The 14,612-nt window shown below is 34.5% G+C and overlaps 1 protein-coding gene across 3 annotated transcripts; it reads left to right on the forward strand.

The window, feature by feature from the left end:
* The first annotated feature begins 496 nt into the window (after window positions 1-496).
* Window positions 497-8,278, forward strand: RAD51AP2 (RAD51 associated protein 2). 3 transcript variants are annotated; one of them, XM_055252842.2, is made up of 4 exons: window positions 497-3,819; window positions 4,818-4,898; window positions 6,658-6,812; window positions 7,908-7,992. In XM_055252842.2, the coding sequence occupies exons 1-3, from the start codon at window positions 573-575 to the stop codon at window positions 6,804-6,806; spliced, it is 3,477 nt and encodes a 1,158-aa protein (XP_055108817.1). In that variant the 5' UTR covers window positions 497-572; the 3' UTR covers window positions 6,807-6,812; window positions 7,908-7,992. The 3 variants fall into 3 exon arrangements, with proteins under 3 accessions (XP_055108817.1, XP_055108815.1, XP_055108816.1); XM_055252840.2 differs by lacking the exon at window positions 6,658-6,812 and having other exon boundaries at window positions 7,904-8,278; XM_055252841.2 differs by having other exon boundaries at window positions 6,658-7,995.
* The last annotated feature ends 6,334 nt before the right edge of the window (window positions 8,279-14,612 follow it).

A 14,612-nucleotide genomic window follows, 5' to 3' on the forward strand; every position in this document is an offset into this window, starting at 1 on the left:
GGAAATATTAATATGATCTTAAGTGACGCTGGAAGGATTAAAAAGTTTTTCCATACACAGAGAGATTTGGTCTGGTGCTGACAGAACTACACGATTTTACTGGCGAGTCACTCGAGCGTTGTGGAGATGCCGTTTCTGAGGTAAACAAAATTTTAGAATTTAGAAAATAAAGTTGTTACCATTCACAAATTTTTTTTTTAAGTGAGAGATTCTAACTTTTCCCCTTCGTTCTACCAGAGGGAAAAAAGCATTTAGACTCTCTACAGTAGTGGCATTAGAAAAAGGCGCTAAAAATAGACAATGTAACGGCCCAGGGTGCTCCGAGCTTCAGTGCTGAGACAACCGGGGCGCGTGGGTGGGGGCAGGGAGAGGCGGGACTGAGGGAGGTGGGGCGGGGCGGGGCTGAGGCTGGGGCTGTGGAGGGGCGGATTCGGGGTGGGGCAAACCCTGAGATTAGGCTAAGGCCAAGTCTAGAGGGGCGGGTCAGGGGCGTGGCCAGGGCGGCCCGGAACAGCTTATTAAGAGATCGGAGCCCCGCCGGGACCTCGGACAGATCCTTTCCATTTGCTGTCATGTCGCTCCATCAGCCCACGCCGCGGATGGCCGAGCTCAGAGAACCTACCTCCTCTTTAACGCCTCCTGAGGACCCGGATTCCCAACCACCCAGTAGCAAGCGGCTCTGTCTTGAGGAGCCTGGAGGTGTCCTTAAGGCGGGCTGGCGACTGCCTCTGGTGCCTCGCTTGTCTGAGGCGGAAAAAGTCTGGGAGTTGTCCCCTAGACCCCTCAAGGGACTCCTTGTTTCAACGAATGCTATTTTTGATAACTCCACAGACTCGTGTGTGGAGAAATCAGTCAATGGGAAGCAGATATGTAACCTGAAATGCTCAAATCTCAAATTCCAAATGAGTAGCTGTTTGCAGTCTCCCCCCTCACAAAGTCCTGATTCTGATTTGAGGGCTTCAGGAAGGTCTGAGGCAGGACTGCATGACAGAGAGGCTTTCAGTGTGCACCACAGTAATAGCTCCAAAGCAGGGGTTAGTCAACTTCTGCCCAGCACCTCTGTACACGATATACATGGAATTAGAAATGGGAATCGAAAACAACAGTTTGTCCAAGGAAGAGACAATGTTCACAAAGAAAATCCATTTTTAGATGTTATCTTTTACAAGGAAACTAAATCACCATTTCATGAAATTAAGAACAGATGTAAAGCTAACAGTGTTATGCCACCAAATAAAAGAGAAAATAACATTTCACCATCTGTACTAAAAATATCAAAATCTCAAAATCAGCCCAGCTTGGAAATTGCCAAACCTAGCTATTTTAGAGATAGCAGCACAATAAGTGTCCCTCAGTTTCCAATGGACTTAAATAGCAAAATGTCCTCTGTCTATTTAAAGGAAATAGCGAAGAAAAAGAATGACAAAAAAGAGGCATATGTTAGGGATTTCACAAACATTTACTGGTCCCAAAATAGACCTGATGTTAAGAAGCAAAAGTTACAGAATGATAAAAAAATTGTAGAAGCGGAAAACATTTTTTCCGAATGTTATGAAAATGACTACCCATCACTCAGCAGCCAAAATACTTGTAAGAGAAAAGACTTGATTAGTTCAAACTACGGTAACTACAGTAGTATCCAGTGTAATGTAAGAGACTCTAGAAAGAATTTCGCTATCCTAGAAAATGCAAATTGGGAGGAAGCAGAATGTCTGGACAGTTACATACCTACCAGGTTGGAAAAATCTCAAAACTGGGACTGTAACGTTAGACATATTTTGAGAAGAAATAGAGGAAATTGTTGGATTATAAATAATTACAAGACTAAATGTGAAAATATGAAAAAAACTGAAGAAAAATGGAATTGGCTATTATTATTAGAAATAGACCTTTTAAGCAAGGAAGATTACCACTGTACAAAAGTCATCAATGCACGTGAAGAACAATCAAAGCTTCTCATAAGAGAAATATTAGGTAGTCAAACAGCTTTAATAACTACTGTTTGGCTAAATGGTAAAGGAGAAAATGATAATACTCTACAGTTGAGATACAATGCTACACAAAAAGTCTTTCATATGAACAACCCTTTTGAAAGTTTCATTATAGAAATTTTTTATTGCCATAAAAGTATTTCAGGAAATCAAAAAGATAATAGTATTTTAACCTGCTATAACATTTTGAAGCATGAAAAGCAAATTGGTATAATTGGTGTTCAAAATCTAATAACCAGAAACATGAGTACAAATATAAAGAATGGAATTTTAAGCATATATTTACAAGACAGTGTTTCAGAACCTTTAGATATTCTATTGAAAACTAACATAGCTTTTTTGCTCAATAACTTTGACTCTTTAACAAGAATTGAAAATGATTTTGAATTAGAAGAAGAATGCATTTTCAAGTGCATGCTTTATTTGAAGTATCCAAAAAATATAGTGGAAAATTATACTGCATATCTAGTAAAGATTTTAACTTCTTCAAGACTATTAGAAGATAATATGAAACCTATGTTAAAGAAAAGGAAGTTATTTAGAACTGAACAAGTTTTTGAAAAGTCTAAGAAAAAAACCATTAATTCCTTCAGTATGACAACTCAAAATACAGGTTTTCCAATTTTTGAAACATATGAAAAAATTCCTCTTTTAATGGACTTTGATGACATGGACGAAATTTCTTTAATAAGAGAAATTACTTGTCAGAATATGAGTTGTCCTCAACAACTCGTGAATGTGGAAAATTGGGCTCACTATAGTTCTAGTACTATTAAAGCACATGTTAATTCTTGTCCTCAATTTATACAGAACAACCAAGGATACATTAATGAAAATTTTTATGAAGTAAATATGCACAGCCAAGATTTAAATATGGAAAGAAAACGGGGACATAATAAGATCAGTAGCTTTGATTGTGAGCACATATTTGAAGATTTCTGCAATGTTAGGCAACAGGCCATACCAACAAGCCACAACATAATACATAATGAAGAGACCCATACCATTTCTATAACTCAAGTACTAAATTTTTGGAACTTGCTAAGTGAAATAGAAGAAAAAAAATATGACTTAATTTTGAAAGAGGAAGAAAAAGTCACAGCTGAAAGTTTAACAAATAGTTTCCAAGTTCACAAAGATACTAAAATAGAAAAGGAAGAGAAAGATAGTTTTTTCCCAATGGATGACATGTTTTCTGTACATTCAGTTTCATTAATAAGTAAGGAAGTAAATGTGGAAGAAAATAAATATGTTAATCAAAATTATGTAACAGATACAAATGAATATGAGAGTATTTTGCCAGAAAGGGAGATAGCTAATTCAAAGGATTTTCATAGAAAGAATGACTCTGCATTATATATTAATCATCAATTTGAAACTGGTCTGAGTGAAGGGAATGATGAATGTTTTCAGGACTTAGTTGCTAAACATTTATCAATAGAAGCTCTGACAATAGTAAAAGATTTTGAGATGAAGAGAAAATTTGACTTAGTACTTGAAGAACTTCGTATGTTTCATGAAATTAGTAAGGAAAATGAACTTCTAAGCACTGTGGAAACAAACAATGGGCAAGAAAATTACTTTGGAGAAAATGATGCTGAGGAGGTAAAAATGGAGATAGAAAAAGAGTTGAAAATGGCTGTGGTCAACAAAATAAGTGCGTCTTCCTCGTTCCGTGATACTACAGCAGGTCCTAATATGCGTAAAAGTCACCAAAGTTTATTTAAATGGAAAACTGTACCCAATAATGGAGAACAGGAAGTTCCTAATGAGAGTTGTTATCCAAGTACATCAGAGGAAGAATTATTTTACTCTACTTCCGAGAAAGGTATGAAATTCATTTTAAAACATTATTTCTCATGCTAGAAAAATTACTGCTTTTTTCTATGTAGGCCAAATGTATAATTTTGACAAAAAAGGAAGGTAGAGATAAAATGCAAGACAACGTTTATTGATGCACACTATTTTCTTTCTTTCTTTTTTTTTTCCAGCAAGAAGCCATAGCTTTATTTATGATAGAAAGAATACAAATTTCAAAGCAAGCTGCAGTTACTCCTTGGAAACACGAAAAAAAAAAAAAAGTTGTTTCCATACGGTTACATTGTTAATTCCACAATAGCATTTACCATATCATTACTTGTACTTCAGGGCTCAGACCGCCTTTGCTCTTGACACATTTGCTTCTGACGTGACCAATTCTATGTCCTTAACTTCTTTTTTTTTGAGACAGAGTCGAGCTCTGTGGCCCAGGCTGGAGTGCAGTGGTGCAATCTCGGCTCACTGTAACCTGCCACCACACCCAGCTAATTTTTGTATTTTTAGTAGAGATGGGGACTTCACTGTGTTGGCCTGGCTGGTCTCGAACTCCTGACCTTGTGATCCACCCACCTTGGCCTCCCAAAATGCTGGGATTACAAGCGTGAGCCACCACACCCAGCCTTATGTCCTTAACTTCTACACCTGTTTCATCAACCTCTTTCTCTTCACTCTCCTCTTGTACAGGTGGAGTCTGTGTGTTTTCTTGAATGTTTGAGACAGCTTCACCTTGAACTTTGACACAGCTTCACCTTGAACTTTGAATTTCTCAGCAGCTGCTGGCTGGGTGCACACTATTTTCTCATAAAGATGTATACAAATGTTCAATAATATACTGAAGTTGAAGGAAATAAGTTAATTTTAAAAAGGAGCTTCAAAGAGTCCTACTTCATTTTTCTAAACATTAGGAGCCAACTGAAGGAAATATTTCTGAAAATATAATTTGTTTATACTGTTAATATTTTATATAAAAGTTACTTTTTGCTGTAACATATCACTGTTTACTTTCAGACTGTGAAACACCTTTACCTAAAAGGCCTGCTTTTCTCCCTGATGAATGTAAAGAAGAATTTAATTATTTATTGAGAGGAGGTAATGTTGTGGTTACTTTTTAGGATAACTTCTAAGATGATTATTGCATTATGGTACTTTTAGTATGAGGAAAGTATAGATATTCATGTTGTTCAAAATAAATACAAAGTTTTAGCACCTTTTAAAAGCATTAATATTATACTGATAAATTCTAATAATTAAAAATTTGGTAACAGTTAAAATGCTATTTAGAATATTATTGGGAAATGCACTCTGCAAAACTACGTTCAGATATTTGTATTGATGTATTAAAGTGACTATATGTTAAGTGTTGTATATGCCTAGTTTACACATCTCATAGAGATGTGTAATAGAGAACATGCTCTCTGATAGAGAACATGCTCTATGCTTCTCATTGTTATGAAGCTTTTATATGGACATTTTATTATGCAAATAAAAAATATTTGCCATTTAGTCATGTTAACATGATTTTTGGCTGATGTTTATACTTCTGATTACATTAAAAATACAACTAGGCCGGGCACAGTGGCTCACGCCTGTAATTCCAGCAGTTTGGGAGGCTGAGGTGGGCGGATCACAAGGTCAGGAGATCAAGACCATCCTGGCTAACACGGTGAAGCCCCGTCTCTACTAAAAATAAAAAAAATTAGCCAGGCGTGGTGGTGGGCACTTGTAGTCCCAGCTACATGGGAAGCTGAGGCAGGAGAATGGCCTGAACCCGGGAGGTGGAGCTTGCAGTGAGCCTAGATTGAGCCACTGCACTCCAGCCTGGGCAACAGAGTGAGAGTCTGTCAAAAAAAAAAAAAAAAAAGCACACACTAAAGAAAAATTAAACAACTAACCTTATCTTTTGCCCAATAGATCTACAATATCAGAATGAAACACAGTATGTCTAACATTCATTCCACCTTGTGGTACCAAGGGTGTAGGGTAGGGGTAGGATTGAAATTATGGAACTAGGTAAAGTTATAATCCGGTCAGAAATTTCTGGTATTATACAACAAGGTTAGATCCAAAAAGAGTAGCATTGTAGGTTAAATATATTTACTAAAACATCTTAAGTCATGCATCATGTCTCAAAACATTTTTTCTGCATTCTCATAATCAGTAGAATGTTACCTCTGATACTTTTATTGTCACCTCAGAATTGTATCTTTTCCTCTTTTCTTAGCTTACAATGAAATAGTTTTAAAAATTAATCAAAACATTGGAAGATCAAAAGCCCACAGGTAGTCTCTTCTCCCCGGAATGAAGGAAATAACTGATGGAACAATACTCCATGAGTCAAAAAGTAGGATGGCAAGAGTTAGCCTGGAAAGGATAGGGTTTGATTCTTCTAGGGCAGAAAGAAAGGAAGAAATTGGCTTAGCAATATATTTTGATATAGAATAAAGGAAGATTAGGAGTATATACTCATGCTGTCATTGTGATTATAATTGTGATAATAAAATGGATGTAGGAGGAAGATAAAGTATGTGTGCACATTGGAAAAGCAATCATTACATTTGTTTGAAATATCTAAACCCATATAACAGTGTGAGTCTGCCTTCACAAGTTAAAATGACTTGTTGTGAAATGTCAAAAATAATGTATGAATTCAGCCAGAATTATTTAATACTATATTAGGAAGTAGATTCACTTTCAAAGGGCACAAAAGTTGAATGATCTTCCTGAGGCTTGTTAAAATCCACAGTGTAAGAGAAAAGTTGGAAGATACTGGGGAATGGGGTTAATATGAATGGATTTTACTGATCTGCCTAGTAGAGTGGTTGCCAGCTTATACACTGTCATTTTAAAGGCATTAGAAAGATCCCACTTATCCTGAAAAGTTTTGATACCCACCCACCTGCCATCATGATGCCTCGTCTCTTAACGTTTCCGTTGACTACTAAATGTCTTCAATGGATCCCTCTGTCTTTCCATCTCTCTCTTCTCTCTGTGGTGTGAAGGCAAGTACAGTATTGAAATTATTTTGAGCACATGTTATATGCCAACTAGCCAGTTCACCGGTGCTTTATATATCATTTAGACCAATGGAGGATCTTGTGATCCAACAATGTTGTCTTATTTAAACAATCCCTTTGTGTTTAAAAGTTTTTAAAAGATCTAGCAATAATGTGTTTTTCTTTAACCTTTTATAATTAATTTTCTAATTTTAATATTGAATTGAGTATAATAAACTGATTTTATCTATTTTGTGTTGTTTTTCTCCTTGTTTATTATACATGTAGCTTAATTCTGTATTCTACTTCATTAAAGTTTACATAGATACACACAGATTCTTTTTGGTTCAGGTTAGTAAAAATCATACTGCTAACCTTTTGTCAGATTTAACATTTGATTACACTGTTTTTAGTATAACAGGCTATTATATTGAGGTCATACTGACTCACTAAAGTTTGATTTACATTTTTGGTTTGACATGTGTACCCCACAGTTAGAGATATTGTATTTTATTATCAGAGGTAGTTGATTTTACATAACTGATTTAGTAACAGATTTATGTATCTCCATGAACCCTTTTGGACATCTTCGAAAAAGATATAGTATGATGTTAAAGAACAACTTCCAACTCAGAGCCCTCTATTGATGCATAATAGATGGAGTGCATTTGTGTTCTATCATTGACAATAACCTCCATTAGAAACCAAACATAACCATTAACCATACAGCATAGTTGTTTAGCTACCAATAGAAATAAATGACCTAGTGTTTAAAGCCACAACATCAAGTTGGCTTTAAAACCTATATGGTTTTGTTGTGATTGTTGTTAAGTTAGACTGTCTGATTGGAATGCCGACTTTATTTAGTTGCTATATTTTATGGGGCAAGTTACTTAACTTTTTGTGCTTAGGTTTTTCATATTTTAAAACTGGGGCTAGAAATAAGTAAAATAATGCATTTAAAGTATAGTGCCTGGCACATAAATAATAAGTGCTCAGTAAGTATTCAGTAAATGTTGCTAATATCATGATTAGAAGTAAAGAATTTTAGACATAGAAACTATTGATAATTTTTACTCTTTTATTGTCTTATATTTTTAGGTAGTCACTTTCCACATGGCATTTCAAGAGTACGACCGCTTAAGACATGCAGTAGGCCAATCAGGATTGGTTTGTCAAGAAAAGCAAGGATTAAACAACTTCATCCTTATCTGAAACAAATGTGTTATGGAAACTTAAAAGACAATTTTTGACTTTCATATTTCAAAACATTTTACAACATCTAGAAATGTTTTGTTTTCTTTGGATACATGTTCTTCCAGCTTGGGGGTTTGGGGCTTGCTTTATTATAAAGTGGAGAACTTTTTTTTTGAGTGTATAAATTATTGTATTACCTTTCAAAGTTATAAAATATTTTATGGATTTTTATGTCATATAAAAATGTACACATTAAAGCTGTTTCATGATTGGATAAAACATGTTGACATTATTTTTCATGATATATGCATACAATCCTTTTGTGGAGAAAATTGATAGCCTTTCTTTTCTTTTTTTTTTTTTTTTTTTTTTTTTTCTTGAGACGGAGTCTCGCTCTGTCGCCCAGGCTGGAGTGCAGTGGCGCAATCTCGGCTCACTGCAAGCTCCGCCTCCCGGGTTCACGCCATTCTCCTGCCTCAGCCTCTCCGAGTAGCTGGGACTACAGGCACCCGCCACCACGCCTGGCTAATTTTTTGTATTTTTAGTAGAGACGGGGTTTCACCGTGGTCTCGATCTCCTGACCTCGTGATCCGCCCGCCTCGGCCTCCCAAAGTGCTGGGATTACAAGCGTGAGCCACCGCGCCCGGCCGCTGGTTCTTTCATATTCTGAACTGATTGAACATGTGATAAGTTTAAACTCCTAGCACATATTGTGCTGCTTACAACGGTTTTCCATGCCACTGCCCTATTACTAGCTTTGATCGCTAGAGCTTTTCTTCTAGGGATGACACCTCCCCAAATGCAAAACTTGCTCCTGCTAGTGTAATTCCTCAAGCACTCCTTCCCCAACTACCTCCAACCAAATACACAACATAAGCACACAGGACCTTCCCCCTCCTGCCTAGTTCTGTGAGTTATTTTCTCTGGAAATAGAAAGTTGGAGGATAGGAGGAAGGCAACATTTTAGCTCTTCTTGTGTTTTTGTGTCTTCATAGCCAGGTTTGGAAAGGCTGCATGGGATCTGTGGTAGAAGACATTTTAAACTGATATCCATCCTCTCTCCACATTTTTCTTTTTTATCTTTGCTCTTAAAATGTAAAAGTTGAATGCTTTCAGATCAGAGGAAATATTTAAAGGATAAAAAGCCATTTTAAAAAGTACTTGCTTTTATTCAACTTTAGACTGAATTTCTGCATTACTTCAGTTTAAAGTTACAAGCTTCTGGATGCATAACTGAGCATGAGAAGAAAAGCAGAGCCTTATATTAAATCAACTTGAAAAAGTGATGTGGATAGTCTGTACCTTAAGTATGCAAATCTCTGAGTTACCTGTTTAACCTTATTTAGTTAAGTAAAATGGAAAACAAAATATGCACTGAAGTTGATCTTTAGTTCCATCTAAATTGCCACATAAAAGAATGTTTATAGAGTCAGACATCATTTTGGGAAATCTTTTTAATAATGCAGGCATTACACATTTACATTGACACATAATAGATTGTGGCAGGGTTTATCCTACTAAAAATAATCTTTTAGGTTAAAGGGAATAGGATATCAAGAGGATCTGAAATTATGTTTTTTCCATTTTGTTATAACACATATCATTGTTTGAAACTATCCTTGCTAGATAAGCCTATTTAACATATTCTTTTAAAAATACAGCATATTCAGAAAGGAACAGTCACTAAACCATACCACCTATCCAGGCAATGGGCAAAAAATAAACTCACGATCTAAAGGTCTCTGTAATTTCTTCTGTAATTTTATAATTTGGAGACACTCATAATTAAAAAAAAAAAAGAAGTCTGTGGATCTCTTCCTTGAATTCAAGACTCATAACTTTTACTCAGTCTCTCTACTGTGATGACTAATAGGCATTGCAAAGCTACCATGGCCCAAACAGAGCTTCTGATATTTGTTCCCAAACTCTTCCTTCCACAGTGTTTCTTATTTCAGTGAATGGCAATTCTATTCTTTTAGAGAAGAAATGCTGGAGTCATCCTTGACACTAATTTTTTTTCTCATAACCCATGGCTGGCCTATCAACCAATCCTATTGCCTTTAGCTTCTCTTGTCTGGATTATTGCAATTGAGTCCTAACTGATCTCTCTCCTTCAGTTCTTGCTCCCCTTCAGTCTATTCCGAACACAGTAGCCAGAATGATTCTTTAAAATATAAGTTGTAGCATATCACAGTTAAGCTCAAAACCTTCCAAAGCCTTTCCATCTCACTCAGAATAAAAGCCAAAATTCTTACTTTGATGTATGAGGGCTATAATGATCTGACCTTCTCTTGCCTCCTTAAACTCTTCCCTGTATTTTCCCTTTGTTTATTCCTCTGAAACCACAATGGCCTTCCTGTTTCTTAGACACATTAGGTGTGTCCCTGACTCATGGCTTTTGCACTTACTTTCTTTTCCTGGAATGCTTATTCCTAGGATATCTGTATAGCTTGCCTTGTACCACCTTCCTAATAGCTTTATTCAAATGTCACCTTCTAAGTGTGGTCTTTCCTTCCTGCTAACATTCATATTCCCTTTCCCTGCTTTCAGTTTTTCCTCCTTAATAATTTACTGTGGACATGCTACATATTTTACTTTACTTTTTATTTTGTTTATTGCCTGTCTTCGCCACTAGGTTTTAAACTCTGTGAGGGCAAAGGTCTTTTGTGTTATATTTATTGCTCTATCCCCAGTGCCTAGGACAGTGCTTGACATAAGTATTCAATAAACGTTATTGACAAAAAATTGAATAATGAGACCAACAGCGAGTATGTCTTAAACGTATCATGCTGAATAAACTTCTTGAGTCATATAGCTTTGTGCCCTCCTGGAATTTAAAGGTCTCTTCCCTCTTCTTTGCTATTCTCTTTTGTATTTTCTCCTTGAACCAGAGAAGTGAAAACAAAGCTTGGATCTAGATCATTTACTGTGTGTTCTTCTTCAGGCATTTAGCTGCCTAACTTGTCTGAATTTAAAAGTAGTCTTTTTTAATGAAGAAAAAAATAAGGCAAACCATAGTAAATTGTAGTACGTGTTTAAAATTCAATGTCGTATCTCTTACGCCACTTAAAATCTTGTAAACAACATCAGTATTTAAATTTTCTAATGGCCTTTTCCTTTTGTATTAGTGAAAAACATCTATTGGGGTTTTCCAAATTTTTATTTTTGCCTTTTTACTTTTATAATTCCCCTTTAAACAGTCTTTTAAACTTTATTTACTGATTCATTTTTGAAAAGTTAATACCTAGACATGGTACAAAATATACAGGATAAAGAACAAAAAAAGAAACAGTGAATATAAGTCCTTTTCTTTTTTTCCACACTCAACTTTTCAATTTCTGTTGATGGAGGAAAAAATTGTCAACAGCTACTTGCTCCTATGAAAAAATAATATTTTATTATTAATAAGCATAGAGGGTATTTTTAGTTATTATCTGTTTTATACCTATACTTTAAAATATGCATAATTGTCTTTATATCTTACTTTTTCCTTAAATACATGTTTCTATAAAGAAATTTGGTCATTTTGGTATACTTAACAAATTTAATAATTTATGCATTTTAACATGTTACAATTTTAAGGTTATAAAACTTTTTTTCGATGTTAAGAAACAGAAACTTGAAAAGTAAACTGGGCTTAGTGAATCTGACATTTCCATTAAAATTACCTTAATTTGTGAAGCAATTTTAGAAATTCTGATTTTTAACTATTTCAAATATCTTTAACACTATCTTAACAAAGTATTCATATTCCTACAAATTCAATTTTATCCATACGCTTAATTACATAGTCCATGTCTTCGTTTTTTTTTAAAATCCTTTGTAATTGATTTTGCTGCCTAATTACGATTGCAATTTCTCTCCTTTATTTCACTACTATACATCCACTAGCTCAAATTCCTACTCAATTCTTTCTTAAGCTTTCATCTGTATGTGCACACATTCTTTCTCCTCTCTCCTCAGAGTTTTTATCTCTTTGCCTGCCCTGCCTTCTCTCATCAGAAAGAATACTCTTAAAATGCAGAGGACTTTGGCCCATTTTCAGTTTGCATTTTCTTTTATTTCTTTGCGTTGTTAGCTGCTTTCTATTCTTGAAACTTTCACTTTATGATGATACACTACCTTTTATTTTCCTAACAATTGTATCTCTTTTGCTTTGTAATCCTCAGATACAAGGAAACTTCAAAGTTTAGTCCATGGACTTTTGTTCTTTATTTCTGTATTTTACACTTAGAAATCTCATTCATTTTTCATGGGATCATTTACTGCCGCTACATTTACCAACTCTACAGTTTTGGAAACTATGTCTATTATATCTCTCTATATATCAATTATAACTCTATATCAACAAACTCTACTGCTTTGGAAACAAATTATACCTTTCAAATTCTAATTTTGGCAGCATAACAATAATTTAAAAAACTAATATTTATGAAATACATGCCACAGTTCAGGAGATATTCTAAAATCTGTATATATAAAATACTAATTTAATCTTTAAATAACCTCACAGTCAGATACCATTACTATCTCCATCTTACATTGTGAGTTAAATAACTTGTCTAAGGTCACAAAGTATTATGTTTTCAGAATTCAAACCCATGCAGTCTGCCCTATGGCCAAAGCTCTTAACTGCTGTTATATTGTTCTGATTTCCACATTGCTATAGGTCAACAACTTCAACTTAGTTGTCTAAAATCTCATCAGTCATCATTCACTCTATTACCTGACATTTATTTTATACTGTCAAGTTCTGTTACTTCTTCCTTCTAAGGAACCCTTAACCAGTGCATCCTTCTTCATTCTTTAGAGTCTCTATAAAATGGAGTTACCTAATATAATTTTCCAACTGGCCGCCCCTCAACTTCCCTACAATTTGGCTAGTCTATTAATGCACCACTATCTCCCAACTAATATTTTCCCATTTTGCTAATTTTTTCCTCTCCTGAGATGCACTTTCTTTTACCTGTTTAAATCACACCTGTCCTTAAACTACCACCTTTATACTGCTTTTCCCAACTACTTGAACATTTTATGATTGCTAAGTACCCTGAATAATGATAGTGCTTTCTTTTAAAATGCATCATCAAGCATTTATTACACATGCTTTGTATTTTATCTTTGCCTGTCTAAGCTTGGGCATAGAGATCATTTTAGAAACTTTGCAGTCTCTAAAGCAGTGTATCAGAGCTTTATACTAAAAATGTTTATTAATTATATTTGAATATTAATATTGCATTTATTTCATGGCATCTTATATTTGACTTTATATTCTTATTGATAAATCTAGTAAGCCTATAGCTTTTTTTTTTTTTTTTGGTTTGCAGAAGAAAATGTAACTAAATACAAAGGAGATTTCTGGCATATTTTTGTCTTTGGCCTTTTCTTGTTGACCCTGTCTTCCTCTACTTCTTAGGTCAGCTTCAAAACACAACCCCACTTTTTCCTCACACAGTTTGTATGAGTGCCTTTTAATATGCCTAACACCTACTCAAATTGAGTTGCACACATTTTTTATCCATCAATAGTACTGATTTTAGACAAAACATTATGAAAATATTTGTGTATTTTCATCAATAGGCAAAAAAGAATGTTTCACAAAATAATTTTCCTGTCTTAAAATTTGGTGTACAAAAATAATACCTTGCAAGTCTGCTACTCTAACTGCTACCCTTTGAATAATTATCCTCATTATTACTGCCACCATTATCAGTTATTAAGTGCCTTCACGAAAAAGGGCAACTTGCTACAAGATATATAGATATAGTGCCAATAATCAACATTTGGAGGCCACTTATTTGTAAGAACCAAGAGGTTCAGCTTGCAAGAACCAAAAGCAGGACCAAGGGATTCTTTTATAGCCTGCTGGGTGGACCAGTCTTCCAGCTGGTACTTCATTTTAAAATTACTTTATTTGCTTTTAAATTTTTTATTTACTTTTAACTTAGTGGTATGTTGCTCAAATATCTTAGTATACTTTCACAAAATTTCTCTACACATCTCAAATTCCTTCTTTTTTCTTGCAAATGACAAACTACATGCTTATTGACAGAGAAATTTAATTTGTATGTGGCAGAGTAGTATAAAATTAGCTCAATGTATAATTTTGAGATATATATGGACTTATTTCTCTAAAAACCAGTTTAACTTACATATAGTTTAAAAACTTTTATTTAACAATAAACTATTTTTAACAGGAAATAAGTTTATTGAGCTATAGATATATTGATCAGAATATCATAAAGTAAGTTGGGTCTAGGAATATTTTTGAGATATAACATTCTCATTTAGATTAAAACTCTTGTTAAAAATGGCAGAGCACAGTTTTATAAACCATTAACATTTTTATAATACTATCTTTAAAAAATTAATAGGCTTTGTTTATTAGAGTACTTTTAGGTTTATAAAACTATTAAACAGAAAATACAGAGTTCCCGTATACTTTCCCCCAACTCTCCCTACCCTCCAGTTTCTCCTATTGTTAACATTTTGCATTGGTGTTACCACTGATAAATCAATATTGATACATCATTATTAACTGAAGTTTATGGTTTACATTAAGATTTGCTCTTTGTGTTTCAAAGTTCTATGGATTTTGCCAAATGAATAATTT

Source organism: Symphalangus syndactylus, chromosome 18, assembly GCF_028878055.3.
Source record: "Symphalangus syndactylus isolate Jambi chromosome 18, NHGRI_mSymSyn1-v2.1_pri, whole genome shotgun sequence".
NCBI classification, from domain to species: Eukaryota; Metazoa; Chordata; class Mammalia; order Primates; family Hylobatidae; genus Symphalangus; species Symphalangus syndactylus.

Bases quoted from the DNA above. Each gene is read 5' to 3' on its own strand.
- RAD51AP2 (XM_055252840.2), top strand. From the start codon at position 573: ATGTCGCTCCATCAGCCCACGCCGCGGATGGCCGAGCTCAGAGAACCT. The intron at 3,820-4,817 runs GTATGAAATTCA...GTTTACTTTCAG, and splicing joins TTACTCTACTTCCGAGAAAG to ACTGTGAAACACCTTTACCT. The intron at 4,899-7,903 runs GTAATGTTGTGG...TTATATTTTTAG, and splicing joins TAATTATTTATTGAGAGGAG to GTAGTCACTTTCCACATGGC.